This window comes from Hylobates moloch, unplaced genomic scaffold (assembly GCF_009828535.3).
Source record: "Hylobates moloch isolate HMO894 unplaced genomic scaffold, HMol_V3 SCAFFOLD_4, whole genome shotgun sequence".
Classification (NCBI taxonomy): Eukaryota; Metazoa; Chordata; class Mammalia; order Primates; family Hylobatidae; genus Hylobates; species Hylobates moloch.
The window spans coordinates 35,038,150-35,065,794 of record NW_026652279.1 but is presented as its reverse complement, the minus strand read 5'-3'; the positions used below and the strand labels follow the sequence as shown (position 1 = coordinate 35,065,794).

The following is a 27,645-nucleotide window of genomic DNA, read 5'->3' as shown; positions in this document are numbered from 1 at the left end:
ACAGGAATTTTATCTCTTCCATACCTCAGCAGACGTGGAACAAGATGGGACGCCAAAATAAAATGACTGATTCTTTAACAAATACACCAGAATTTACACATATTCCACTCACTCCATCTGAGCAAATTGATTGGGATTTCTATTTTTGAATCTCAGAGATAAGGGCATCGTTTATTCTCCCCTTCTCAGTCAACAAATATTGAGTTCCTACGATATACAGGCATTCCTTCACTCTGCATTTCTTGTCCCTCAGGCCTCATATTCTGTGATTATTAGAAGATGATGTGTGTGTGCATATATATCATCACTGTAAAAATGGACCTTTTAAATCCCTCCTGGGACTGCGCATAGTCCTAGAAATCTACAGGTTTAGTGTCCAAACATTCTCTGATAGGCTGTTTACTGTAGCATCTTAAAATGAGGAGGGCTGTAAAACATTCAGAGTATATACATATCTTCCAGGTTTTTCAAAAGGAAAAAGTTTCGTCTTCTGATTTATAAAAATGATACATGAATATTGTAAAATGAAATCAAACAATACAGAAAAATGCAAAGTTTTCAAAAATCCGGAATCTCTCCCTGCTTCAGTTTGGTGATGTCACTCTGTGTTCACAGAGCACAGCCACACAGCTGCACATAAATGAGACCATGAGTTTGTGTTCAACACATGGCTCAGTGTGTGCTATTTTCCCTCATCCATATGCTGTGCACAATATTTGTATATCAGTAAATGTAGATTTAGATCTTCATTTTTTAATTATCCTATTATTCTCGTATATGGTTATACCAGAATTTATGTAACCAATCACTTATTAATGAATCCTTGTGTGGTTTTCTATATTTTAACAATATAATCGGCACTGTGACAGACAGCCTTATTCGTGTTTATGTGCTTATATATTTAAATTCTTCTAGAGGGAGTTTCTGGGTCAAAGGATACACACACCAAAAAAAACCATATGCATACAGGCTTATATGCTTACATTTGACCTGCTAACCCTTCAGAAGAAAAATATACCAATTTTCACTCCAAAAACGCTGGAGTGTTCCATTTTCCCAGGACTTCCCAAGCACAGGATTTTCAGCGATATTTTTTCAAAGCATCTTTACTGCTATCAAAGGAGAAAAATGCCCTCACTTTTAAAACTCCTCATTTCTTCAAGTATTAAGTGAGGGTAAAAACCCTTTCCTATATTATTGGCCATTTGTTTTTCTTTTTTTATGAGTTGTTTACTTACAGCCTTTCCCATTTTTCTCATTATTCATTTTTAACAGGTCGTTGTGTAATGGCATTATTAATCTTTTATCATTTTTCTTGTGACTGTTTTCTAGTTAATTTTTTTGTTTAACTTTTGCTTTTTGGAAGTTGATGTGGAGATGGGAACCAAATGTATTTTTGTTGCTCCTTTTTCTGTTTGTAACTTACATTATATTACAAAGACCTTTCCACCCCAGTGAAGGTCTATAATCGTATGCACCCATATTTTTAGGACAAGTACTTCTATGATTTTATTTTCTGCCATTAAATTGTTGTTCCGAATAGCCTCCCTAGGATTTACTTAGGAGTAAGATGCGAACGAAGTAAAGATCTGCTTTCATTTTATTTTTTCCAAACAAAGTATCCTTTGTCCCATTAGCACTGATACAAAATTTCACCTAATCATATGCTAAATTCCTTCTTACACACTTGAATCTATTTCTAGACTCTTTTCCACGCCACTTCTGCATGTTTTAAACCTGTTTAAGACATATTAGGAAGCTATAGTTATTTAAAATATTAAATAATCTGGCTGAGCAAGCTCTTCTGCCTCGATGATCTTTTTGCATCTTCTTTTTTGAGGTTGAATTTAGAATCACTTTGTCAAACTTTCCCAACCCCACTCCCAGCCAGGAAAAGAAAATCTAGATAGACTCTTTTTTTTGGGATAAGTGCATCCTTTTGAGTATATCCAGTCCTATCAAATTGCTGTCATTGTTGGTCTATTTTGAAATAATTTCAAACCCATAGAAAGATTGTAAGAACAAACACCGCAAAGGATTCCTGCATTTCCTTAACCAACATTCCCTGATTTTTTACATATTACAGAATTTGCTCCATCACCTTTTCTCTCTAGATGAAAACATTGTCTTTTTCTGACATGATAACTCCTTACCCCTAAATACTTCCATGCACCATGGGCCTCCCAAGAATACCTCCTCCTTGGTCACCTCACACTGCTGCCGATGAGGAAATCAGCACTGACTCAACAGGACTGTCAGCCCACAGACCACACTTCGCCTGCTACCCTAACGTTGTTGTCTTTTCCTTTCTGGTCCAGGAATCTGTCATGCATCATCAGCTCCTTCATATGGAATGGTTCCTTACTCTTTCGTGCCTGTCTCCACCCTGACAGCCTTGAAGAAAGTGCAGGGCTTTCATCCATAGGGAGAGCCCCAGCCCTGGCCTACCTGGTGTTTCCTCATGACCAGACTCAAGCCATGCATTCTTGGCAGGAAGACCCCAAAACTGGTGCTATGTTCGTGAGGTGCATCCCATCGAGAGGCTCAAGAGGGCACCTGTCCTACCACTAGTGATGTTGACCTAGACTTGGTCACATTGGTATATCCACGGTCTCCCTTCTGTGAAGGGCTTATTTTCCCTTTGTGTTTGGTTAGTATTTTGTGGGGGAGATACTCCAGTGTTATGCCAGTATCCTGATCCTCATCTAACTTCCACCCATCAGCCTTAGCTTCCATTGAGCACATTGTGATGATCTATTTCCACCATTTCTTCTACATTTATGAATTGATAGTCTATTAAAGGAGGAGTTTCCCCTTCTCTCTTTAGTTATGTAACTATTCATTTATTTGGTTATGTTAGTAAGGATTCAAGGACTCATATTTATTCATTGGGCTATAATCTATACTTTAATTTATTTTAATATTCAAAATGCCATAGATTTTGCCCTTCAAACTGACTCTCCTTCCTTTGGCATGTCTCTTCATTATTTACTTTCTAGCACAAGGTGTTCAGGCTCATCTTCTCCTTTCTCTGCCCCAGCCTTGGAGTCAGCCATTTCTTCCAGGAGTCACATTCCTTCTGTTGTAGGATGCTGCTAGAAACCATGCTCTGGGATCTGGGCTCCGGGTGTGCTCCCTGCTACAGAGGTGTCATTGCTTCTAGGTGCTCTCAGTGGGAAAAGCTGGGAAACATGAATGTGTGCACACAGAGTGCATGTGTATGTAGATGTGTGTGCATGTACATCCACAGTGCATGCATGAGGACAGCCATATCTGTGTGTGGGGGGGAGTATTTCACAAGTGCATAGTGATACTTCCAGTTCTAATACCTGGAGGCTCTTCATAGGGCCCTCTCTCTCTCCTTTTCCATGTGGAAATCTCCCTTCTCATAGAGCATGAGACTTGGCTATTTTTTTCAACAGGATATGTATTTGCTCAATCAGTGAACTTTTGTCTCAATATAACCAGTCTCTCAACCATGCCGGTCGCCTTTTCATCTACCACGTCCCCTCCCGGACCCCACGGGCTGCCTCAGCCGCAAGCAGGCCACTTGCCACCACCTCCTGGTGATGCCCCCCACTATCACCCCATTCCCTGTGACTTCTGCTGGGAGGGAAAAGGACAATTGAAGGACAAGGCTTTCATTCTTTGTTTTTCTGAAAACAACTCGAAGTCCTTTGGTGACTTCAGGTTGATGGAAGTTAGGAAATCGGAACAGAGCGTGCCTTCACCTCTGCATGGCTGTGGGATGTGTCCACTTTCCCTCTGCCTCGTTTTGCCTCCTCACCTGGGGTCAGGTTGTATCAGGTGTCTTGCCAGACCCCAGTAGCCGGTGGCTGACCCTGTGGTTGTTCTAAGTGAAGTCAGTTCTGGTTCAAAGCCAAGGTGTGGCAGTAGAAGTTGAGGCACATTTTCTGGGTGCTTTCTATCCTAAAAACACATGGCCTACAGTCCCCCTTTTTTCTGGGTGACGTGAGGTACGGCGAGAGGTGAATCCTGGAGGACCTCTTTGGCCTCCTCGGGTGTCCGTGATGGAGTAGCGAGGTAGGGCTGTCATAATGAAGGAGGCCCAGTGTCTGAGAGCTCTTCTTTGCAATACTTAGGGTTTACCAGTGTTCTCTGCAGCTCCAGTTTCTGAATGTGCTCAGGGAAGACAGTAGAGGGAGGGGAAAGGGTCGTAAACGGGGGCCCAGGTCTTCTGGGAGGCCCTATAGGAACCTGTTTTTCCTTTTAGGTTATGAGTGAGCTGTCGGCTGGTAAAACACTATCACAGCTTAAAAAACTGTGAACTTCATGAAAACTAATTCAGAATGGACCATAGACCTAAATGTAAAATGCAAAACTGTGAAACTCCCAGAAGATAACATAGGAGAAAAAGATGTCCTTGGGTTTGATGATGACTCTTAGATATAATGCCAAACAGGGCATGAAAGGAAGAATTGATAAGTTGGATCCACAGTGAGGATGGGAGAAGGAGGTAGGTTACAGAATTTCCACACACCTGGCAATAAGCGCTGCGCTGTGTTCAGGAATAGAAGCGAGGAGAAGGTGAGAATGCAGGACACGACATGGCCCAGACCTGTTCAGCCAGGGGCTGGGCGCGTGGTCCAGAGCTCGGCCCACCAGGTTACAAAGGCCCCAGGTCAGACTGCACACATCCACATCTAGTATGTCAGTCAGATCTGGCCTCTGCCCCTAGAAGCTGGAAGAAGGTGGAGTCCCAATGACGCTTAATTATTGATGCTCTGCCTACCTCAATTTATTTATAGAATATCTGCTTCCTGCATAGTATTCTGTGAGGACCTTAGAGCCGAGGTGATAAGCTGTGGTTCCTGGCTTCCAGGCACTCCTGTCTAGTGGGGAGACAGTGTGCCCCACATGACTGGGTGCGGTGTGCTCAGATGGTCCGTGTCACGGGACCCTCTCAGGTGAGCAGGCCAGGGAGGCCACAGAGCAGAAGTGACACTGGGTCCGTAACACTTCCTCCCAGTGAGAGGGAACAGAGAGGCGGGGCTGGTGGCCTGTCCACATAGGACTACACAGACCCACAGCACCTGTGTGACAGTGGGAAGAAGGGCAGGTGACCTTCAGGGGAAGTTGTGGTTAGCAGACAGACATGGGGGCAGATTGGAGAAGGAGTCGAGAGTGTTCCTGAAATCTGGGGCCCAGTGGCCCAAGCGTGGGGGCAGTTGATGACAATCAGGCAGGATGGAGACTTACCTTCTCCTCAGGACTGGGTCCTAGAGGGGCCGGAATGCCTCGCTGTGGAGCTGGCCTTGCCTCTAGGCCTTGTGGCTGTGGGTGAGTGAGAGGGGTCCCCGAGGGCAGGGCAGGGCAGGGGCTTCATTGTTTGTGAGTCTGGTCACCATGGGATGGGCACTTAGTAAATAGTTGTCCCTTGAAGGAAAGAAGGACATTCATTTAGCATAGGTCTTTAAGGGGGCGTTTTAGGCTGGTACGATGGAGTTTGTGGAAAAGGCTGGGGAGAAGAGGCCAGGCAGGAGGGAGGCTCGGGGCAGCAGAGCAGGCACGGGCAGCTCTTGTGAGGAGGACTTTGGCTCACTGTGAACTGGCCATGTGCTTGAGTGGAGCTGGCCAGCCCTCGAGTTCTGGGAGTTCTGACTTTCAGGATTGCTGAGGCCAAAGCACAGAGCTGGAAGGGCAGGCCTGTGGGGGGCGCCATCCTCTGGGGAGCTTTGGGCCAGAGCACCCACACCATCATGAGTCAGAAAGATCCCTCTAGTTGATGTCAGCAAGGAGCCAGGCTGGAGGAGCAGACTCGAGCAGGGAGACTTGGGTTGGGAAGACTCGAGTGGGGAGACTTGGGAGGGGGGAAAGTCGGGAACAGGGAGACTCTAGGTGGGAGACTTAGGGAAGACTTGGGAGGGGGGAGACTTGAAGAGAGAGACTCGGGAGGGGAGACTCAGTGTAGAGGAGACTTGGTGTGGGGGAGACTTGATGGGGGAGACTCGAGTCGGGAGACTCAGGGAGACTCAAGTGGGGAGATTTGGGAGACTCGGGGGAAGACTCGAGCGGGGAGACTCGGGGAGACTCCAGTGGGGAGACTCAGGGGGAGACTCAAGTAGGGAGACTCGAGCGGGGAGACTCGAGGCGGGAGACATGGGGAGACTAAAGGGGTAGGTAGACTCAGGGGGAGACTTGAGGGGGAAGTGAATTAGCCAGAAGGTGAGCTAAAGTTTCCAGCAGAGAGGCAGCAAGGACTCTAAGACGACAGGGGGTGGGGAACAGGCAGCCACCCACAGTCTGGAGTGCTAGGGACCCACTCAGTGTCAGTTGGGAGACAGCTCCCTGCTTTGTTGACCCAGTGCTGGGGGAAGGTCACGTCAGAGGATTGTGCTCAAGAGCCTCCCGCAGCCCCACACAGAGCAGGGTTGGGGCAGCCCACGGACTCCCCTGTGTCCAGAGGCCATGGCTGCAAGGGGCTGCCATGGTGAGTCTCATTGGCAGAAACAGTGCCAGAAAGCTCTTCAGCCACAGGCGGGCTGGAAGTCGTCATCCCCCAGCACCAAAGGCCACCGTGGCCCTGCCCTTTCCTTCCGCCTTGCCAAAGCCCAGAAAGCGCCCCACCTGGCTCCTTCTGACATCTAGTGAATGGGGGTGCATCTCCTCTTAGGGAAAGTGTGCATTTCTTATTTTTTTCCAACAAAGAAACAAAGAGGAATGGCCCTTTCTTCTTTCCGTGTGTGTGAAAGAGAAGGGATAGTCCTGGACAATCCTGTCACAGGCATCCTCTGCCTCACTAAGCAGCAGCCAGGGCCTCGTTTGTGTCTCAGGCCCTCTTGGGATCAACGTACCCCTAGGCTCTCTCACAGGCTTCGGCTCTCGAACAGGCCCCTCTCCCACCTGAGGGATGGGGCAGCTGGAGCCCGGCATCCCGCAGTTGATAGCGATCCCGCGTAGCGTGTTGATCGATGGCAGGACCTCTGGGTTCCACTTACCCGGGCTGAGTGGCACATCGTCAATAGCAGTCAGTTAACCAAGTCCTTAGTAACCAGCTGGTCTCATCAGCGCCTCAGCCCTAGCCACGGGTTAAAGCAGAAACCCCTCCTGAACAGCTAGATTGGACCTGACGAAGATGAATGTCTAATTCACTCGGAATCTCCTTACTGTTGCCTGTAATAAAAAGCCTGCGCCATATATTCACCCCCCTGCTGATGTTTCTCTGAAATTAAGTATCAGGAGGACATATAATAGCCCAGTTCCACACCAGGCCAATATTATCAGATTGATGTCAGCAGTGATAATAGGAGAAGGATAAGTTGATGAGATTCCATTTATTAAATAAAGTGAAGAGAGCATACAGAGGATTTGGGGCCACACGTGTGAGCAGGCCCTGGGCGCGCTCCACGGGAGAATCAGTGAGGGAGAGAGAACAGGGCCTGGGGTCTGGCCCCGAATCTCTCTTCTTGCCCGCCTGGGAACTGGAGTGCCCGCCACCATGGCAATGACTTAGCCACCTACAATATGTGCACCCAAGATGGAAAGGTGCCACCCATGCTCCTGCCAGGCCAGTCTCATGACGGGACGCTTCCACTCACTTCTGTTTGCTTTTCTTCCCGCCTCGTGTTGATGCTGCAAGCTGCCATGAGTTCGTGTCTTCCTCTCTCTCTTTCCTCCCTGTGGCTCCTGGGATGGGAGCTTTCCGGCTGCCCAGTGGGAGTTGGGAAGCTTCTGCCCCATGCAGAGCCCTGCCTAACGTGGTTCCAGGCAACTGTCTTTTCTTTTTCTGAGTACCCTTGGTTGTCTCTTTCAGAATGTCTTGGAATTTTCTAAAGGCAGAGTGGAGCTCATGTGGCAGTGCAGAGAGCAAGAGCTATGGAGCTGAGCACACTCCACTCTTCCTATTGCGGCCCCTCTCACTGCTGTGTGACTGTGGGCCAGTCACGTGAGCTGCCTGTGACTTACCAACCCCGTCTGCAGAACAGGGCGGGAAGGCCCAGCTCACAGGGTTGTTGTGAACCTAGAACACGGGAAGCCCTGACAGGCAGGAGTTCCCAAGACCACAGACATCCAGATCCACTCTCAAATGAGGCCAAATTTTCTGCCTGTGCTGTTGACCATCAGCTCCCCTCCCACAGCCTGATCCTCATCCCAGATCTCTCCCAGTGCAGAAGACTTCCTGGGCAGCACCTGGAAGCAGCTTTAGGAACCTGCTCATAAGCTACGGCTCCTCCTCTTTTCCATTACGTGGGTTAAGGTGAGTCAGTTCATCTCTAAATAAGATAACGCCTTACAGGGGAGGATGGAGATTGGAGACACCATGTGCAGACCCTGGCATGGAGCCTGGCATGTGGGCATTGAAGTGTAGCGGCTATTGCTGAGGTGCGCCTGTGCCCAGCCACCATGCCGTGGAAAGTGCACGCTGCTCTCAGAAAGCGATCAGAGATACACTGGTCCCCCAGTCATTCCTGCCCATCCTCGCTCCCCACTCTACTTCTGGGAAACAGGTCCAACCCCTTTGCGGCATGCCCGATGGCATGGGTTTCCCAGGGCTGCCAAAACAAAGCACCACATGTCAGGCCTTTCAGTCCAGAAACTTATCGTCTCACAGTTCTGGAGGGCAGAGGTCCACAATCAAGGTGTTAGTGGTCCAGGCTCGCCCTCAGGCTGGAGGGGGAATCTGTTGCAGCCCCTCCTAGGCTTCTGGTGGTGCTGGCATCCTTGGCATTCCAGGACACACATACTGGCGGGCACACACATTGCTCTACTGTCAGCCTTGGTCCCCATAGTGCCTCCTCCCTGTGTGGTGGTCTCTGTGTCTCCTCTCTTCTTCACATGAGAATATGAATGGGATTCATACTGGATTAGGGGCCCACCCTACCCTATATGCCCTTGTCTTAACTAATCACATCTGTAACAACTCTGTTTCCCAATAAGGCCATGTTCCGAGGCTCCAGGAAGGACATGAATTTGAGGGGGGCATCAAACCCACTAACCTTTGCACATGTCTAGTTCTCAGGAACCCCTGGACCCCTCAACCTGACCAGGTTGTCTTCTTCTGACAATTTGTGACAGGCACCCTCACCAAAATGACTTAATCCAAAAGTGGAACATATAGGTTTGTGCTACAGGAAAGCTAAAAATAGTACCTGGCTTCGAATTGAAGAACTCATTTGGTGTTTGGGTCTGTTTCCTTTTGGACAGTGGGCCGTGGAGTTTGGAAGCCCAGTTTTATGTTCTCCCTGGAAGATCACGGTTTCACCCCATACCTTTCACTGGGCCCATGAATGGGTTCGTACTAGCCCAGGCTGGCTCATACAGGCCAAACCCATGCTACCCAGGCCAGGAGGGGAGACCTGAGAAATAAAGGGGTGTCTCTGCCTTACCTGAGAGTCCTGCTGTGTGAAGTCAGTGCATTAATAGACAGCAGTGGCACAGCTCCTGCCTTGTAGCACTGCCAGGTCCAGTGTTTCCTTCCCTCCAATGCTCCTGCTTGGCAGAGTCTCAGATACAGCCAGTTGTGTGCTTTGAACCAGCAGGCTGTGCTGCTGACTCTGAGCCAAGGAGAACAGAAGGGACAACCTGACCCTGCCCAACAGTCTGCATTTCCTATCTAGGCACAAACAGGCAACACTTCATAACCCAGTGGTGGCCCTGGACCCAGGAGGTTTGTGCAGTTATGGACAGCTACACGGTCGCCTGCCATGGACGGAAGGGAAGGCTGCACAGACACCTACTGTGGACGGAAGGGAAGGCTGCACAGAGGTCTGCTGTGGACAGAAGGGAAGGCTGCACGGACTCCTGCCATGGACGGAAGGGAAGGCTGCACAGAGGTCTGCCATGGACGGAAGGGAAGGCTGCACAGACTCCTGCCGTGGACGGAAGGGAAGGCTGCACAGACTCCTGCCGTGGACGGAAGGGAAGGCTGCACAGACTCCTGCCATGGATGGAAGGGAAGGCTGCACAGAGGTCTGCTGTGGACAGAAGGGAAGGCTGCATGGACTCCTGCCATGGACGGAAGGGAAGGCTGCACAGAGCCTTATCACTAATGGGAAGGAAAGGCTGCATGGAGGCTTGCTTGGATAGAAGGGAAGGGTGCAGATTGTCTTGGATATGGAGGGAAGGGTGCAGATTGTCTTGGATATGGAGGGAAGGCTGCACACAGAATTCTCATGGATGGAAGGAAAGCTGCACAGAGGAATGTTTATGACGAGAAAGGAAGAATGCAGAGCCTTGCCGTAGATGGGAAGGAAGGATGCACAGAAGCTTTTTTGATGAGAAGAAAAGGCTGCACAAAACCTTTTCATGGATGGAAGTGAACGCTGCACAGATGTCTTGTCGTAGAAGGAAGGGAAATCTTCAGAGACACTTGTCAGGGAGGAAGGGAGGGCTGCACAGTGGCTTGTTGTGTTATGAATGGGAAAGAAGACTGCACAGAGGCTTGCCATGGGTGTGAAGGGAAGTCTCCACACAAAATTCTCCTTCCTGCACAGATGATGGGAAAAGAAGGGCGCACAGAGGATTGTCATGGATGAAAGTGAGCACTGCACCAAGTTTTGTCATTGAGGGAAGGGAAGGCTTCAGAGAGGCTTTCTGTGCATGGAAGAAAAAGTTGTATGCAGGGTAGTCAGAGACAGAGATAAAGGCTGCACAGAGGCCTCCCATAGAGGGAAGTGTAGTTTACAGGGGTTGTCCTACAAGAAGGAAGGTCTGCAGAGAAGCTTATCGTGGATCGGCAGGAAGGCTGCACACTAGAATGTCTATGAAGGGAATGGAAGACTGCAATGAAAATTGTCATGGATGGAAGGGAATGCTACAGAGAGACTTTTTATTTTGAGACAAAGTCTCGCTCTATCTCTCAGGCTGGAAGTGGAGTGGCATGCTCTCTGCTCACTGCAACATCCGCCTCCTGGGTGCAAGTGATTCTCCTGCCTCAGCCTCCCAAGTAACTGGGATTACAGGCCCTCACCACCATGCCTGGCTAATTTGTGTATTTTTAGTAGAGATGAGGTTTCACCATGTTGGCCAGGTGGTTCTCGAACTCCTGACCTCAAGTGATCGCCTGCTTCGGCCTCCCAAAGTGCTGGGATTACAGGCATGAGCCATTGTGCCTGGCCTGCACAGGATTTTCATGGATGGGAAGGAAAGGCTGCACAGAGGAATGGCTATAATGTGAAGGAGAGGGTGTTCAGAAGCTTGTCGTGGGTGGGATGGGGCAGCTGCACAGAGCTGTACCATTGTTGGGAAGGGAATGATGCAGAAAGCATTGTTGTTGATGGGAAGGAAAGGTTGTATGGATTCTTGTTATGGACTGAAGGTTGCATATGTCATAGATGGGAAGCGAAGGTCGCACGGAAGCTTGTCATGGATGAAATTGATATGGTTTGGCTCTGTTTCCCCACCTAAATCTCATTTAAATTGTAATTCCCACGTGTCGAGGAAGGAAGGTAATTGGATTGTGGGGGTGGTTTCCCCCAGGCTGTTCTCATGATGGTGAATTCTCATGAGACCTGATGATTTTATAAGGTGCTCTTCCCCCTTTGCCTCTCTGTCTCACCTGCCGCCATGTAAGATGTACCTGATTCCCGCCCCACTATGATTGTAAGTTTCCTGAAGCCTCACAAGCAATGCAAAACTGTAAGTCAATTAAACCTCTTTTCTTTATAAATTACCCAATCTCAGGCAGTTATTTATAGGAGTGTGAAAACAGACTAATACAAAAAAATGAATACTGCACAGAATGCTGTCATGTAACTAAGGGAAGACTTCATAGAAGCTTTCCATGGATGGAAGGAAAAGTTGCAAAGAAGCTTTGCGTGGATTGGAAGGGAGGTTGCTCAGAGGCATGTCATGAGTGGAAAGGGAAGGGTACAGAGGTTATGGATGGAAAGGAAGGTTGCACCAAAACTTGTGGATAGTGGACCAAGACCAGAGAGAAGGAAGAGGGAGGGAGGATCTCCTGGGTCTCTAGCTAGTTATGGGTTCTTCACCAAGTGCAGTGTATTCTGCCTGAGGAGAAGTGGGAATGAGACCAGGGGCCAGTCGGCCACCAGAGGTGTGAGGTCAATTCCCTCATCCAGCTGGGGATGGGCTGGGGACACAGACCACCTTCTCAGGGTACTCAGGCTGGCGGCAGAGTTATACCAGCTCTGCGACAATGGCAGGGTGACAGGTCACAGTGTCAGGGTGCTTGAGGTAGCCTGAGGTCCATGGGAGACCTAGCAGGCCGTCAGGTCTGGGTACAGTCTAACTAGGCCTGAGATCTGGCCCTGCTTTTCCAATGGTGAACTTGAACAAGTTACTGTATCACTTGGAGACATTGTGGGTTTGTTTTTGTTTTAAGGAAAAACAGAGCTTCTACCTTATATGGGCCTGCTTGGGATTAAGTGAGGTAATGCTAATGCTAGCACATTGTGCAGTGAGTTGTGATTACCTAAGAAATGAGTTTCTGAACTCCCTTGGTGTTTTAGAAATCTGTGGCCTGCATTATGTTCTAAAAGCATCACTGTTGGCTAGAAGTAGAGAGGACCATTGGGAGGCTATTTAATGACAGTGAAGACAAGGGCATGGGCTAGGGCTCTCCTGTAGGCTAGACTTGGGGGTGCTCTGTGGGCATGGGGGCTGGAGAAGTTGGGTGCTCTGGGTGTGCAATTGGACCAGCTGGGTGTTGGTGCTGCCGACCCAACTGAAATTCAGGAGGAGGAGATGCTGGGGTGAGGGCTAGCCACGCCTGGTCCATGTGGGCCCATGGCCACCTGCTGAGCTGCATGGTAGGCAGGGGACAGCAGGTCTTGAGCTGGGCACCATGCTTGTGTGCTGAGGGGACAAGGGCAGGGGCCATAGGCGGAGCTCGCACACAGGCAGAGGCCCAGGGTCCAGCAGAGGAGGACCAGAGTAAGTAGCCAGAGAGGCAGTGAGGGCCAGGCAGGTGCCATCAGCTAAGCAGTGAGGCTTGGCATGGGGCCCAGGGGAGTGGGGCAGGGGGAGCCCCAGGCAGCACCTCTCTGAGCAAGGAGAAGCTGCTGTGGCCTGGGACAGAGATGGAGGCAAAAGGGGGTTTCGATTTGAAAAGCTTTTCCATATTTTGAGAGATGAATGTGTTTTGGGTGGAGTGGGGGGAATGGAGAAGGTCCAGGAGAGGAGGTCAGTGGGAGAGGCCCACTCAGGCAAAGGGGTTGGGAAGGAACCAAATGGGGCCTCTGGACTCTGCTGTGTCTGTGATCTCAGCAGACAGGGTGGGGTCTCTGGGAGTCAGGCAGACCTATGCGGCCTGCTTGCCAGGGACCAGGACCCATGTGCCTTGTCCATAGCCATCACACTCTCAGGGCCATCAGGAGGCTGGGTGTGGGGTCTTCTGTGGTCCTATTTACTGCACGCCGATGATTCCTTCAGGGCCACACTGCGTTACTGAGCATGTTCTGACTGGGCCGTCTTGGGCATCACCTGCCATTCTCCTGCCATCCTCTCAACAGCTCTGTGGGGTGGGGTCCTCCTCCATACCTGATGCACCGACCACACAGTGGAAAGTGACAAAGCCAGCGCCTTGCCCCAGGTTTGTCTGATCCCAGAACCTGTGTTCTTTCCACTAGACCAAGAGTCCCAGCCTCAGACATCTGCCAGCTCCTTGTTGAAGAGATACCATGATTATGCAGACATGCTAATGCCTTAACATGCCTGAGGAGGAGGCACCACTGAGGCTGGGCGAGGTCTGAACTAGGTCTCGACTGATATCAGAGCTTACGCTGTAGAGGGAGGGACCCTTTAAGGTAAGGTCCCACCCTCCAAGCCCTACGTCTGCAGTTCCACCACCACAGCATATCCTCAGCTCTTCTCTGCCAAGTGCCTCCAGTAACCCAGCCTTTCTGCAAGCGCACCCCACTCTGGGCCCCGGCCCCACCTCAGTTTCTCACACTGATGGCTAGGTTGCTATGAGAGCTGCACTTCACAGCATGCACTTCTGTTCTTCTATGGGGCAAGCAGTGTTACTGTTCCCATTGTACCAATGAGGAACATAAGAGCCAGTGAGGCGAGCCAACTTCCTGGGCATTGTCTTTGATGCCTGTGCAAACAGACACCCCATGCACCAATGCGAATGGCGTGAACCCCTTCGAAGCCACATGGACCATTAGATCTTCATTCTCCAAGGAAATGTCCTCACACAGGGGTACAGGACTTATTTCTATCCCTGGCAAGTTTGTGGCACACTTTGGATACCTTTATCTGTGCATGTGAAGAGTAGCTGTTTGCAAGACGATGTTTCTGAACATGGGAGCAGTTTTGTATGCATTGTAAACAGGGTCATGGTGTGCCAGGGCTGGGAGGGGTTCAGGGTGGATAGAGTGCACCTACTTTTGTGAATGGCTTCACCCAAGGCCTAGCCCTGCCTTGCTTCAGAGAAAGCTTTTCATTTCCAGAGCTGTGCTCTCCCTGTCTTATCCCATTCAGAGTCTTTTTGTGGACAAATGGGTGAAATTTCTTCCAGTTGACATTTGCCTCCCATTCTGTCTCCTCATATTGTTCTGATAAGTCCCAGCAGAGAGAGGCTGTCATGGACCCACGGGCGATACTGGCAAGGAGGGGATAGATTTCACCACGGCCCAGTTTCTCCTGAACTGGGAGCCCACTGGGAGGTTTGCCCTCAAAACGCAGAGGCCCTTGTCCTGGGACCTGAAACCAAAGTAGGAGAAGCCAGTGAGGAGGGGACACAGCCAGGTTGACCATGGGGAGAGGGGCAAATGCGGCTGTGTCTTCCTGCACATTACCATTCTGCAAAGTGTCAGCATCTCTGTTGTGCCTCTGTAGAGGGCAGGGCTCGGCAGGTCAGCACTCCACCTCCATGAGGCTCAGCCGCACGACTCAGGCTGGGGCCACTTAGCCTCCGCCTGTCCTGTCTGTGGCACCTCTTTTCACATAGATCAGTAAGCCTCACAGAGTTACAGCTTAGGACAGCTCTGCCCTTACTAAGCCTGGGGCTTCCCCTGAGCCACTCACCATGACACACAGGTCCCCTCAGTGCCTGCTGGCCTCCATGGTGCAGCCAGGAACCAGGCTCACCAGGGTCCCCGGAGGGCAGGGTGGGGTCCTGCTTCAGGGGAGTGCAGTAGAGGCTATGATGGAAGTCATGCTCTGGGGTCTCAGACTTTAGAGGCCCAGCACCATCAGGAGGAGCAGAAGACACAGCAAGAAGCTGGTATGAGGGGACAGCAGTACAGGTGACAGGAGAGAGCCCAGGGAGACTGGCAGTGCCACTGAAGGCACCCACTGCCCTGCAGATTTAACCCTGCCTGGGGAGGGGAGAGCACAGCCTTCCAAGGATGGAGAGCCAGGGAGCAGAACAGGAGGGGAGGCCTCTGCAATGGAGGCAGAGAGCCTGGCCTGTGACTTAAAGGTGCTCCTAAAACAGGTGTCAGAACAGTCAGAACCAAAGCTGTACGTGCAGTCCCTGAGAACGCCTGCCTGAGACAAAATGCCACCAGGCCAGCCGTCCCCCAAGGAAGAAGCAGCCTAAAAAGCCCACAACTAGACACACCCGTGTCACAGTTCTTAAATACAGATGTGGAGCCGTGCTTAAGCACCTGGAGAGGAATCAGGGGCTGCCTCAGACACCCCAGCTGTATTCTTGCCCCAGCCACCTGTGCAGCAGCTGGCACCGGCCAGTGAAGCAGGTCTCCGGAGCTGGGCAGAGGACTGCACACCCGGGGCTCATCTGCCCTGCATATGTAAGAACGAGAAGTCAATGCAGATAAAAGACTCCCCACCCAGTCCTCTTCAGGAAATAAGAGGACCCTTTAAGACTTGGTGCATGCAATGTAGACATGAGTCAGAATTGTGACCTCAATGGCTAGGATGGGGTGGAATTCAAGGACCCAGGCCAGGGCTGGGCCACCATGGCCTCCCCCGGCAGGAAGGGGAAGGTGTGCTCTCCTTTCACATCCTTTACCTTGGCGCTGGTGTGGCATGGCAGTCACAGGCAGCTGCACCCCACCCCACACTCATCCCTCCCCATCTTTAATTTAGGGACTGTTCATTTTGTTCATGCCCTGGTGATGGGTCTTGCTGGCCTTAGCTGAACATGGGACACTCACTGCTCATGTTAGCAATGGTGTTAGGCATGGGTATGTGACCTGGTCCTAGACAGTGAGTGGAGGAGAAACCTGGAGTGGGGTTTGAGGGGAGCATTGTCCCGTGTAGTCAGATGAGACAGCAGAGAGACCTGCTCCTCCCTGCTGCCTTTGACCTCTGCTGCAGAGAGGACTGCAGTGCATACAGTGGCCTGGGGATGACATGGACGAGAAGGGAAGACCAGGCCCAGGTGGCATCGCTGCTAAGTCAACAGTGTACAGAAGTGTCCACCTGCAGACTTCTGGAGCGAGACAGCTAAATATGGGGTCCTGTTCCCAAGCTGTCGAGCATGCTGGTGCTGGTGGTTTCTAGCTGAGGAACTGTGTTCGAGTTGTCATTAGATGATAACGGCTCTGGAGACCCTGGTGGGAGAGCAACTGACCTACACATCTCTCTCCACATACCTGGAGCAGAGCTGTGGCATGTGTGACAGTGATCCTTTCTATTGCTAAGGCTTTCTACATTTTTACAGCTCTTTTTGGTGCCCTCAGCCATGAGTGGTGTTCAATTTGGAAAGGCTGTTAAGTGTTACAGTGGGTCCATCTACAGCTGGGAAGGGTCCTGGCCTAAACTAAAACCCACTTAAGAAAACAAATGAGCAGCAACAGTACATCCAAAGCCATGTAAATAAATATGTCCCGCTCCTCCACTGTCCAGCTGTGTGGCCTTAATTCTCTGAGCCTCAGTTTCCTCATTTGTGTGAACAGCATGATGAACGATAGTGTCTGCTACCAGAGCTGTAAGGAGCAGCACTGAGCACACCCAGCAGCCGGAGGACAGCACCTGGCCGGCAGGGAGTGCACGAATGTGCTGCTGTGTGTGTCAGAGAGTGTGTGTGTGTGTGTGTGTGTGTGTGTGTGTGTGTGTACGAGAAAGAGAGAGAGAGAGAGAAATCTGGAAGGAGACCAACCAGTCCAAAATTATGCTCAGGAGGCTGGGCCAGTGACTGACTTTAGTGTCATCTATATTTGCTGTTTTTTTCCTGCAATTTTAGAAAGTGAACTTATTCACTTTTGTGGGTTCTAAAACTACTTTGAAAAAGAAAGAAAAAATTAGTTAATTACCCCCAAAATATTATCGTGGTTACCTCTAAGAAGTCAAAAGCACACTTCTCATTTCTTTGGACATTTCTGTAGATTTCATTTTCCTTGTTGCACACATATTAGTTTTAAATCAGGAAAAAAAATAAGTCACATGGTAATAGTCATGGGTAAACCACAGGCACAGGAAAGCCCAGGAAAGCAGCTGACAGCTATCCTGGGCACAGCAGGGCTGGTTGTCCTGGAGGCGGGCTGCACCATCCTCATGGGGGCCCTCCAGTGGGGGTCAGCTCGCTGGGCTTTCCTGTCTCCTGAAGGTACACAGGCCCCAGCGAAGGAGCCCGGTGTGGAGCCCCAGACCACAGCACATTTCAGTGTCTGTTATATTGTGAGCCTAAGCCACCCACCACAGGGCTTGACCCCTGCGACCGTCCTCTCATTTCTAGAACGGGAAAGCACAGTGCTTCTCTCTGAGGGTTAAAAGGACGCTGCTGGGTGTCAGGGGCTTAGCCTAGTGCCTAGCAGGTAGGTGGAGTGAATGTGAGTTCTCTCCCCTGCCTGCTGGCACCTGAGCCCCAGGCCTGCCTGCTCTTGTCTTCTGCAGGCCCCGCAGGGTGGAGCCTGTCTGCTCAGGGCTGCAGGCCCAGATTCTCCACTGCTACCGAGATCGCCCGCATGAGGTGCTGCTGTGCTCGGACCTGGTCAAGGCATACCAGCGCTGCGTGAGCGCCGCCCACAAGGTAAGGCCTTGCCTGCCTCCCAGGTTTCCAGGAGCCTTGGGAGGTAGGGGAGGTACCTCTATCTAGCATTGGAGATCTCTGCCTGCCTTTTCCTGTTAGAGTCAGATGCTCCACCTGGAGGTCTCTGCATTTGCCAAGGGAGGGATTCTTCGCTTTCCTCAGTCACCTGCACACTCTCCTGGCTGCTTCCAGGAGCGCCTTGGACATCTGGCCCTGGGGAGATGATCCCTGTTGCATTTGCCCTATTAGGCTGGGTGGGAGCAGGCTGGGTAAAGTCAGGCCCCACCTTCAAGGGCCGGGCCCCTTGTGGGTGCCAGGGACTTCTTAGAGTGGGGGTCCCAGAAAGGACAGGCCATCTGGAAGAGGAGTGGGAGCAGGTGTGGCCATCAGAAGCTGCTCGCAGCCACCCCCCCTGAGCTGGTCTAGAGAGGTGTGCTGGCTTGGCCTTCCTGGTGAGTGGTCCCAAGCCTCAGTGTGCTCTCTGGTCATCTCCCACTCCAGTGGGCCTCGGTTGTCCTGGATGCCTGCGATGCACTCCCAGCCAGCTCCTACTGTCATCCTCCCCAACCCCCAACTGCTGCTCTCTATCCTAGATAACTGCTCCCCCTTCCCAGGTCCCGTAGCATCCTCTGGTGCAGTCAGGCTGTTCCCAGCCATACTTCACCCTTGCCCCACCCCAACAGGACAGTTCCCACCTTGGGGAGCATCATTCATTCTTGGGACACCTAGTTTGGGCTCCCCAAGGAGTGCGGCCTGTTTGTGAAAATGTATGGGAGAAGCAATAGGATGAGGTCTCCTTTCCCACGTAAAAGCCTCTCTGGCCTGAGTAGGAGACAGGCTGCTTTAGGTACTTGGGATGGAAAAGGCTGAGGCCAGATGCTCTGTGCTCTCCAGCCATGTCCGAGGGGAGATCTCTCCCACTGAACTGAGCGGGGTCCTGCAGCCCCAGGCCTGTGAGAGCTTCCTTGGGTCATGCCCTGCTCACACCCATCTGCCAAGGCTGATTGTTCCACCCTGGGCTGGTCACAGCCCCAATCAGCACCGACTGTCCCTTCATGGCCAGAGCACAGCCCAGAGGTAGCTCCACACAGGACGAGTAGATGCGAGGCCTCTGTCAGCCTTCCAAGAGAGGGAAGCCCTGGGTAGGACAGGCAGCCTCCTCCTCCATCTCAAGAGTGTGGATGGCTGCTCACTCTGCTTCCATGTGGGCGGGAGGTGCTGGGGCGCTGGGTAGGCTGGGCCAGACCAGGGCCCTTCGCACCAACCAGGCACTCAGCTCCCTACTCACCAGCAAGGTGAAGCCTCCAGATCCTCCCCACACCCAATCAAGGGCAGCTCCGAGTCTCTGTTCTTCACACACCTAACTCTTTACCAAGGGATCTGCTGCAGCCCCTTGGCTTCCTGGCAGGGCCCACGCCTCAGAGGCCAGCCCTAGACTCCATCCTCTCTCCATCCAGCCCCACCTCTGGTAGTTTTCAGCCCCTACCCACCACCCCTAAGAGTATTTCTTTAACAAACACACCTCACCAATATATCTTCCTTGCACCAAGGCAAAAATGTGATTACCAAGGAAGACAGATCGCATTAAACCCCAGTGTATTCCCTGAGAGAGGCTCTGGGACACTGCCAGGCCTGGCTCCCTCCTTCCCAGCCCCTGCCCCTGACATGACTAGCAAAGAAACCAGAGACTCAGCGACGACAGTGCCAGAGGCCTGCCTGCTCTCCCCATGTGCTGCCTTGGCAGTGTGTGTGCATTTGGGGACAGCATATTCAACCTGACTCCCTCGGAGCCCCAGCACCCAGGCACTTGGGTGGTGCCCTGTGTGTGAGATGTGGCAAGTGCTGGAGAAACTCTCACCACCCTTCGCCAGCCTTTGCCTCAGAAGGCTGCTGGCAGAGCCAGAGAGTGGGGAGTGAAGGGTCCCTAAGAGGGATTTGCTTCTGCAAGGGGCCAAGCAGCAGGGGACAGAGGCCCACATGGTCAAGGGCCTTGGGGTGGGGCAGCGCTGCTTCTCTCTCCAGGATCTAGCATCGCCCTGGGGCTCCTAGGGCAGGTAGGCGATGCCTGGGCCCAAAGCCTGGCACCTGCCGGTGTGCGGATGTGCTGGGCATCTCAGATGAGGACAGGGGCCTCAGGTCCTCCACCACAGGACCCTGACTGTGCAGACCCCAGCATCCCAGAAGGCTCCCTCTGAGCTGCAAAAAATCAGAGAACAGAGGGGAGGCCTTGTTGAGGCAGAGCAGAGTTGGGTTAGACTCTTCTCTACCCAAGGTGCTTGTCAGAAACACTGCAGCAGGTTGAGGGGGCAGGGGCAGGGGACCTGCCTTCTGAGCCAGCCCTGGGAGAGGAAAGGAAAGGGGAGCGTGTGCAGGTGTCACTGTCGCGTGGAGTGAGGGCCTGTCCCCTGCTGCTGGGGACTGTGCTGGGCTCCGGGGTACAGAGGTGAAGAGACTCACTGATGGGTCTCCAGGTGAGGAGGGAGACCAACTCACAGCTGCTCCCTGGGAAGCGGTTGCTGTCACAGGGCGATCTGCACAGAGCTGGAGGGCATGGGCGGAGTAGGCCCTGACTCAACTCTGACCTGTTCTCTTTGTAGGGCTGAGAAGCAGACATCATTCCCTGCCCTGGGAGTGACTTGCAGCCCTGAAGAAGGGACCAATCATGGGACCACAGCCACTGTGCCCTGCTGTTTCCTGCTGGGCCCCTGCATGTGCCCCTGAGCCTGGGGCTGCCATGTGTTTAGGAAACAAAGTATGCACTACTGTCTGAAAACAAATAAAGCAGATGCCTTTGTTTTCAGTAGTTGACTCACTGGCAAACAGTCACTACTGCCTACTCTGCGTCCCAGCCCTCTGCTGGACACCAGCGAAGTGGAGCTGAGGAAGATGGGCTGCTCCCCTCGGGGAGTCCCTGGCCTGGCAGGGAAGATGGCCTGGGAACCCCTAATTACATTGCAGCAGCAGCAGCAGGCTCCCGCGGAAACAGGGAGGAGAAGGAAAGGGAGCAGGCCTTTCTAGGGGTGGCACGGAGGGAGAGCAGACCAGCTTCCTGCAGCGATTGCTGCCTGCGCCCAGGGCAGACGAGGGCAGGGCAGGCCGGAGACACATCAGAGTGGATCCCAGGTGTGAGGGCAGTAGGCAGTGGAGGAGAGCAAAGGCGGACAAGGCAGGCAGGCAGCGCAGCTGCAGAGACGGCAGGACTGCGGTGCAGCAGGCTGAGCTGGCACTGTCTCTGAGTGACGTTGCTCCGGCTGTCAGGTGGTGCCAGGGAGACAGGACTCAACGCCAGGGAGCATCACCAGTGCGGAGGGCCCCGCACAGCTCAAGCCCAGGGCGGGTTAGTGGGGCTGATTGGCAGGACTGAAACCAACTGAGCGACAGAAGAGGCCAGGTGACTTTGAAGTCTCTGTTGGGTGTTGGGGGTTCTAAAATAAGGAATGCAGGGATTGAGGAGGGCAGTTGACAAAGTGGCTTTGGGACATGCTCTGCCTGGTTGGTGTCCAAACACTGGCCTTCCAGTCCTTGTCCTTTGGCCATGTCCTCCACCCAAGGTGCCCTGACCACACTCAGCCTGTACCACGCCAGCAGGAGGATTTTGGGTTGGAGCCTGGGATCCTCTAACTGCTCTGCTGGTGACCTTGGGTTTCCTGATAGAGCCCTTGGGGAGTCCCCATGCCATCTGGAGCTGAAAGCCTGCAGCCTTGACTCAGGCTTGGCAGCACAAACTTCCCTTCTCAGATTCTCACACTCAGAGCTCAAGGGGTGGGTTGGGGCTTGGGCGTGTCCTACTGGCTGGGCCGGTAGTATACTAGCAGCCAGACAGACAGCTTTGGGAGACTCCCTCTCTAGGAGTCCCGGGTCAGCCTGTGGGAATGTACAAGGAGACTCCCTGCAGTGTGATGCAGCAAGGAGGGGTGGGGTGCACTGGGCACCCTGGCCTGAGCCCTTCAGGGAGGGGCCTACTAGGAGGAGGGGTGAGGGGTCACAGGTCAGGCCTATCCACCATGCTGTTCTGACTCCCTCAGAAGCATTTGGCTTCCAGGGCTTTGTCCAACTTCAGATCTCACAGGAATAACTTTCAGCTGTTCATCCTCTCCTCCAGGTGTCACTTTTGGGGGTTGGGGATGCATCCTGGGGTGGGAAACAGACTCCCGGGTACACAGACACCTGTGGGCTGGATGCTGTCTGAGCCTGTACCAGCTCGCTCTGTCTGGGTCACAAACCACCCCCAGACCTCGTAGCTTAAAACAATGCCTATTTTATGTGCCTCATGATTCTGCTGGGTGGAGCCTACAGCCCAGGCCCACTCATGTCAGCCAACAGACCTGTGACCTCAAATGGCCTCCCGTGTCCAGCAGCCAGCGGCCTCATGGTTTCTTCCAAATGGCCCTTCCTCCAGGCTAGCTCAGATTCCAGTTTCAGGCTCCAGCACAGCCAGAGAGCCAGCTTCCAGGGGCAAGCACTTCCTGATCCTCTGCCTGCAACCCCTGGTCCCTTCATTCCCTTGTAGCCAGTCTGGTCAGATTGCAGTTGGCCTAAGAGGAGTGAAAAGTCCTCTTTGGCCTCTGAGCTCCACAAAGCCACCTCCTGCTTTGGGAATGAGGCCAGAACGAGGTCGGCAGTGGCAGTGGCGGGTAGCAGCAACAGCCCTCTCCTGCCTGGGCAGGGCCTGTGCAAAGAGGCGTCCAAGGACAGAGGCTGGCAGAGCAGCCTCATGAGATGGCACTGTTGCCCGCACGTCACTGCATGATTGACTCAGACCAGGAGCTGATGGAGGTTTGAAGGCCAAAGAGCAGAGCTGGGGAGCAAGGCCACAGGTGTGGGAGGTGCAGGGCAGGGGCCAGTAAGGCTCTGTAGGGGCTCATGCAGAATCCAGGGCCCTTCCTTGAGGTCCCCCACTGCCTCTGGCTGGCCCCTGACTGGCCGGGTCTGCCTACCTCTCTCCCTCCTCCCCATAGTGTCCTTAGCCCTGGGCCTCCCACACCCCCAAATCCACACATCTGTCCCCAGATCTTGCTGGATTTTCATAAACTTCCACTTGGTCCTGAAAATAAGACTCACGCCTGACCCTGACCAGTCTGTCCACTTCTCACCTCTCTGTCTGGCTCATGGCCCCGGCCTGAGACTCTAGCCTCCTCCTCCTCCAGGCTCTGTGCGGGAGCTTCTGGTCTCCTTCCACATTACTCAAGGGTTAAGCCCTATGTGAGTCCTCACAGCCCTCCTCCTGCGTGCCCACCCAGCCCCGACACAGGCCTCCAACTCAAAGGCAACGCAGTGTGTGCACAGCCCACCAGCTTCTCAAGACCACCCTGACGTGGGCTCCCATTGGCCACCCCTGTGGTCCCTGGTACAGGCAGGTAGGGAGTCGTTTGGGGACCAGGACTAGTGAATGAATGAGATGTAAGGACCATTACCAGCTTCTTCAGCATTTCCGGGCCTGCTGGCATCTGCCTGGAGTCTGGGTCTTGGCACCTCCTGTAGTCAGTTCAGGCAGGAAGGGAGCCCGGTGCACACAGGAAAATCCACAGGCTCTGCAGGCCTGGGGGCCTCAGTTTAAATCCTGACTCTGCCTCCTGTCAGCTGCCAAGAAAGGCCAGCAATTCCCTTAGGCCTGAGCCTCAGTTTCCTCATTACAGAACAACTAAAGCAGTGTCTAGGATTTATAGAGAACACCTGTGGCCCACTCTGCATCCACCCATCTTCTTTTGGAAATAGCTTTTCAAGTTTTCTGAAGAACCACTCTCCCCAACTCTATCAGCGACTCCTGTTCCCCCCTTCCCACCACCTTCACCTCCACACAGGGAGAGGGTTCTAGAGAGCAGAGCCAGCAGAGGCACACAGCCAAGGAATGGAGAGACTGTGCAAGGTCATTGAACACCTGGATCCAGCCAGACCTGAAGTTAACATGAGCTAGCAAGTTTCCCTTTTTGTTTGAACTGGGTTTTTGTCATTTGCAACAGGACTTATCTGTGAGAGAGCATTGTTCTGGGAAGCAAATGATCTGCTGTCAGCGCCTGGCTTCCCTTTCCTTTGAGCCAAGTTGAGGTGGCAGGTTTGACTCTTCCCAGCCTGGGGAGGGGAGCACAGGCTTACACTGACTCTCCCCTCAGGGCAGCTTCAGAAGCTCTCCCAGGCCCAGCTATAGACTCTGCCACAGGGACCACAGGGCAAGACTCAGGAATGGACTTTGTAACTGGAGAGGAGCAGACAGACGTGCTAGTGGCAAAATCTGAGGCACTGATAGGGAGGTGGGGGAAGCGTTCTAGGATTTCTTCAACCAGACCAGTTGGAAGTGAGGCACCCACACACCTCACCTGGTGAGCTCCTATCCATCCTTAGGGGCCCAGCTCCGACTTCCACCCCTCTGTGCTCCCACCCACACCTACACACCTTTAGGTAGAGGCTGGAGGCTCCTGTGAGTGAGTCCCTACAGTCTTCACCTGAGGAGGTGGAGGCCAGGCCTGGGGGGCTCCAGTGGATGGGGCTCTACTCCCCAAACTCCAGCACCCCTGAAGGACGAGGGCATGTTCAACCATTTCTATCCGCTTCTCTCTCCCTCATTGTTTTCTGGGGGCTTTGGATTAGGATGAGGGAACGAACTCCTGACCGTGCACATGACATTGTGCATTCCTCTCCTTGGGTCTCGGTGTCCACCATGCAGGATGACTGTGCGAATATGTGTGCATTGGTGTGAACTGTGTGTCCAAGTACGCAAGTGTGTATGGGTCTGTGTGCACATGTCCATCCTGCGTGTGTATCCATGTGTGTGCACACATGTGACTGCATGGTGTGCCAGCACACATGTGCAAGCATGTGCATAGGTGTGTGTGTGTGTGTGTACCTGTCCATCCGCATGTGTTCATGTCTGTGCCTGTGTACTTGAGTTTGTGCACAAGCAGCCAGCCATGCTCGGCACCTGCGGATCCTCGTGGGCTCTTCCCAGCCTGGATATCAGTTCATTTCTCCACTTTCTCAGAGCCAGATCTTTTCCCCTCCCCTGCTGGAGACTGTAGGTGTGCTGGAGCCATCTGTAACACTGTGTTGGAGTGTGAATGTGTGTGTGCTCTCATGTGTACCTACATCTCAGTACCTCCACGTGTGTGGTAGGAGGTCAGGTCTGAGAGAGAAATGCACAGGTGAGGGGTGTGTCCAGCAGGGTGTGCACCTGGAGGCAGGTGCTGCAGGCTCATGCCCTGGCTGAGTGACCGTTAAGCGGGAGTATTAATACTCATCCCACCAGTTGCAGGGGCATTCTTGGTGATGACATTGGTTGTATCATTCAGGGTCTAACCAGGAAAACAGCACCCTTGCTTTTGAGCAGGGGGAGTTGAATGCAAGGGATTGGTCACAAAGAAGATGGAGGAACTGAAAACCCAGATGGCACAGTGTGAGAGGTAACTCAGATCAGCAGCCATAGGACCTCCCGCCACCTGGGGCTGCAGAGACAGAGGGAAGAGGCAGGATCATCCAGTGGAAGCTAACACCGCAGGGGCTCTGCACAGGGAAGCTGGGGCCTCTGAGGAGACACAGCAGCTGTTGAGAGAGCTGCCCATGGCAGAGGAGGTGGAAATTCTCTGGCTTTGTTCTGCCCTTAGCCGTAGTTAGTGCCTCCCATGGCGGGAAGCTGGAGCCGAGGCAGCTAGGAGCTGTTGCTGGCCACCCGCTGTGGTAGAGGAGTGGGTCTGAGAAAAAGCCCCGGGAAGGTACCTTAGTGGGACCGTGTGGGCTGTGTTGAGTGTGTGTGTTTGCCTGCATGTGTGCCTATGCTCGGGTGGGCATGTAAGATGTAGCTGGAATGGCAGGTGTGTGCACGTACCTGAGCACCTTTATTCCTTGTGTTGACAGGACAGCCTGCAGAGAATAGTGCCGATAATCAAACTGAGCATGTATCAGACCTTTACCATGTGCCAGGTACTGTGCTGAGCCCTTTATAAATACTTACTTGGTAAAGATTTCACACACCCTTGTGAAGTAGATACCGCTGTTATCCTCATTTTATAAGTGGGGAAACTGTGGCACAGAGTGTGAGTGATTTGCCCAAGATCACGCAGTCTAAGAGCTAGGGCTGGGCTTGGAGCTGCCTGGCTCCAGAGTCCTGTGCCCAGTAACAAACTGCCTGCTGTCGGAATCAGGGCCCTGGCTATGTGCCGGGCGGGGCTCTGACACTCAGAGTCTTAGTCTGCTCAGCTCCAGGGACTCAGCTGAGGGGCCAGTCCATTCCCCTTGCCTCTCCAGTTGGGGAAGGTGGCCCCTGGCAGAAATGGCTGAAGTTTGTTCCTTCCCACATCATTACTGGCCTGGGGAAGTCCAGTGATCCCAGGCCAGGATCTAAGCCAGGGCATCACCAGCAAGGTGGCTGTGAGCCCTGGAACAACAGCCCAGGCGAGGTGGGAGAAACTGGTCCTGCCTCAGCCTCTCACTGCCACCTCACTCTCCCATGGCACTGCCACCCCGACAGGTGCAGATGTGGCCTCGGATGCCTAGAGTCAGATGGCTGGGAGAGGAGCGGGAGCACCCAGGAAGTTGCCGAGTGGTCACAGTGGTGCTGCCACAGGAGGTGAATCACTGAGACCTCCTGGGAGGACTCATCGGGTGAAATGCATCGAAGCCTTTCAGAGTGTGCAAACTCACAAAAACAAGCAAAACAAACCCCACAACATTCCTCTGTTTGCTATTTACAAGAGACATCACCTTAATTATGAGAGCACAAGTTGATTGACAAGAAAGGAATAGAAAAAGATAGTCCTGCAAACTGTAAGAAAGCTGAAATGGTTGTATTAGTATCAGACTGAGCAGACTGAGACAGGAAGCATTATAGGCAACAAAGGGGGGCATTTTGAATGACAGAAGGGACAGCTCACAGGAAGACTTAGAACCCCAAAATAAAACATGCATGCACCTAACACAGAGCTTCAAAATACAGGAAGCCAAACTGGCAGAATGGAAAAGGCAATAGCCCAATCCAGAATCATCACTGGAGATTTGGGAATGTGCACACCGTTTGCACAGCAATTCTAGTTCTAAGAACCTAAGGAAGGAAGCAAGGAAGCGTATGTGCAGGTCCTGTGTCCTGGGTGCTCGTCCTGATGTCTGCTCACTGCCTCCTCCCTTTGCTCACACATAGCCCTGGAGCACCTGCCCTGGAGCCGGAGCATCCAAGCCTTGAGCCACTCCTGAACATCTAAGTCTGTTTTCTCATGTGTAAAGTGGGGACAGGCATAGGCACCATCCCCTAAGGGAGCTGAACGCTCATGGAGTTGGGAACACAGGGCAAGTCTGCCCTCCAGGAAGGCCTTGGCTGCTGAGAGCCACTTCACCAACAGTCATGCCCTGGGGGCCAGGGGTTTCATCCCTTGCCTGGTGATGGGGTGGGGTATAAAGGGTGTCTTCACTGGGAGTGACTTGGAAGGGGATCCCTACTCGGGAACTAGCCCAGCCCACCCTCTGCCCACTGCCCCCCGCTCACCATGTGGGTGTGGACCCCAGTACCTCCTCAGAACTGCCCTGCAGGTTCATCTCTGAGTCCGCTGCTCAAGGGACACAGAGAACTAACATTATGCTCTCCCCATTCTATCCCAGGTGCCCTCCAAGCAGTAGTGATACCAGTCCATTTCCTCATGGGCTTAGGGTCTAACAGGAAAAGTGACATTTGCCATCAATCGTGGTGAGGCCCCCAAGCTCAGGGCCTTAGAGCTTGGCCTAGGTCAGTGGTCCCCAGCCTTTTTGGCACAACAGACCAGTTTTGTAGAAGACAAATTTCACATGGATGGGGTCGAGGCAGT

The 27,645-nt window shown here is 52.7% G+C and overlaps 1 protein-coding gene across 5 annotated transcripts in view; it reads left to right on the top strand.

The window, feature by feature from the left end:
* Window positions 1-27,645, top strand: part of PLXNA1 (plexin A1) — a 352,177-nt gene that overhangs the window by 248,884 nt on the left and 75,648 nt on the right. For 2 of the 5 annotated variants that reach the window (XM_032149902.2, XM_032149901.2), the window contains exons 7-8: window positions 17,728-17,863; window positions 20,461-20,685. The exons of the other annotated variants lie outside the window; for them this stretch is intronic. In XM_032149902.2, coding sequence (XP_032005793.1) covers window positions 17,728-17,863; window positions 20,461-20,466 — 142 coding nt within the window. In that variant the 3' untranslated portion in view covers window positions 20,467-20,685. Of the gene's footprint in view, window positions 1-17,727; window positions 17,864-20,460; window positions 20,686-27,645 lie in introns of those variants that run through there. 5 annotated transcript variants of the gene reach the window in all.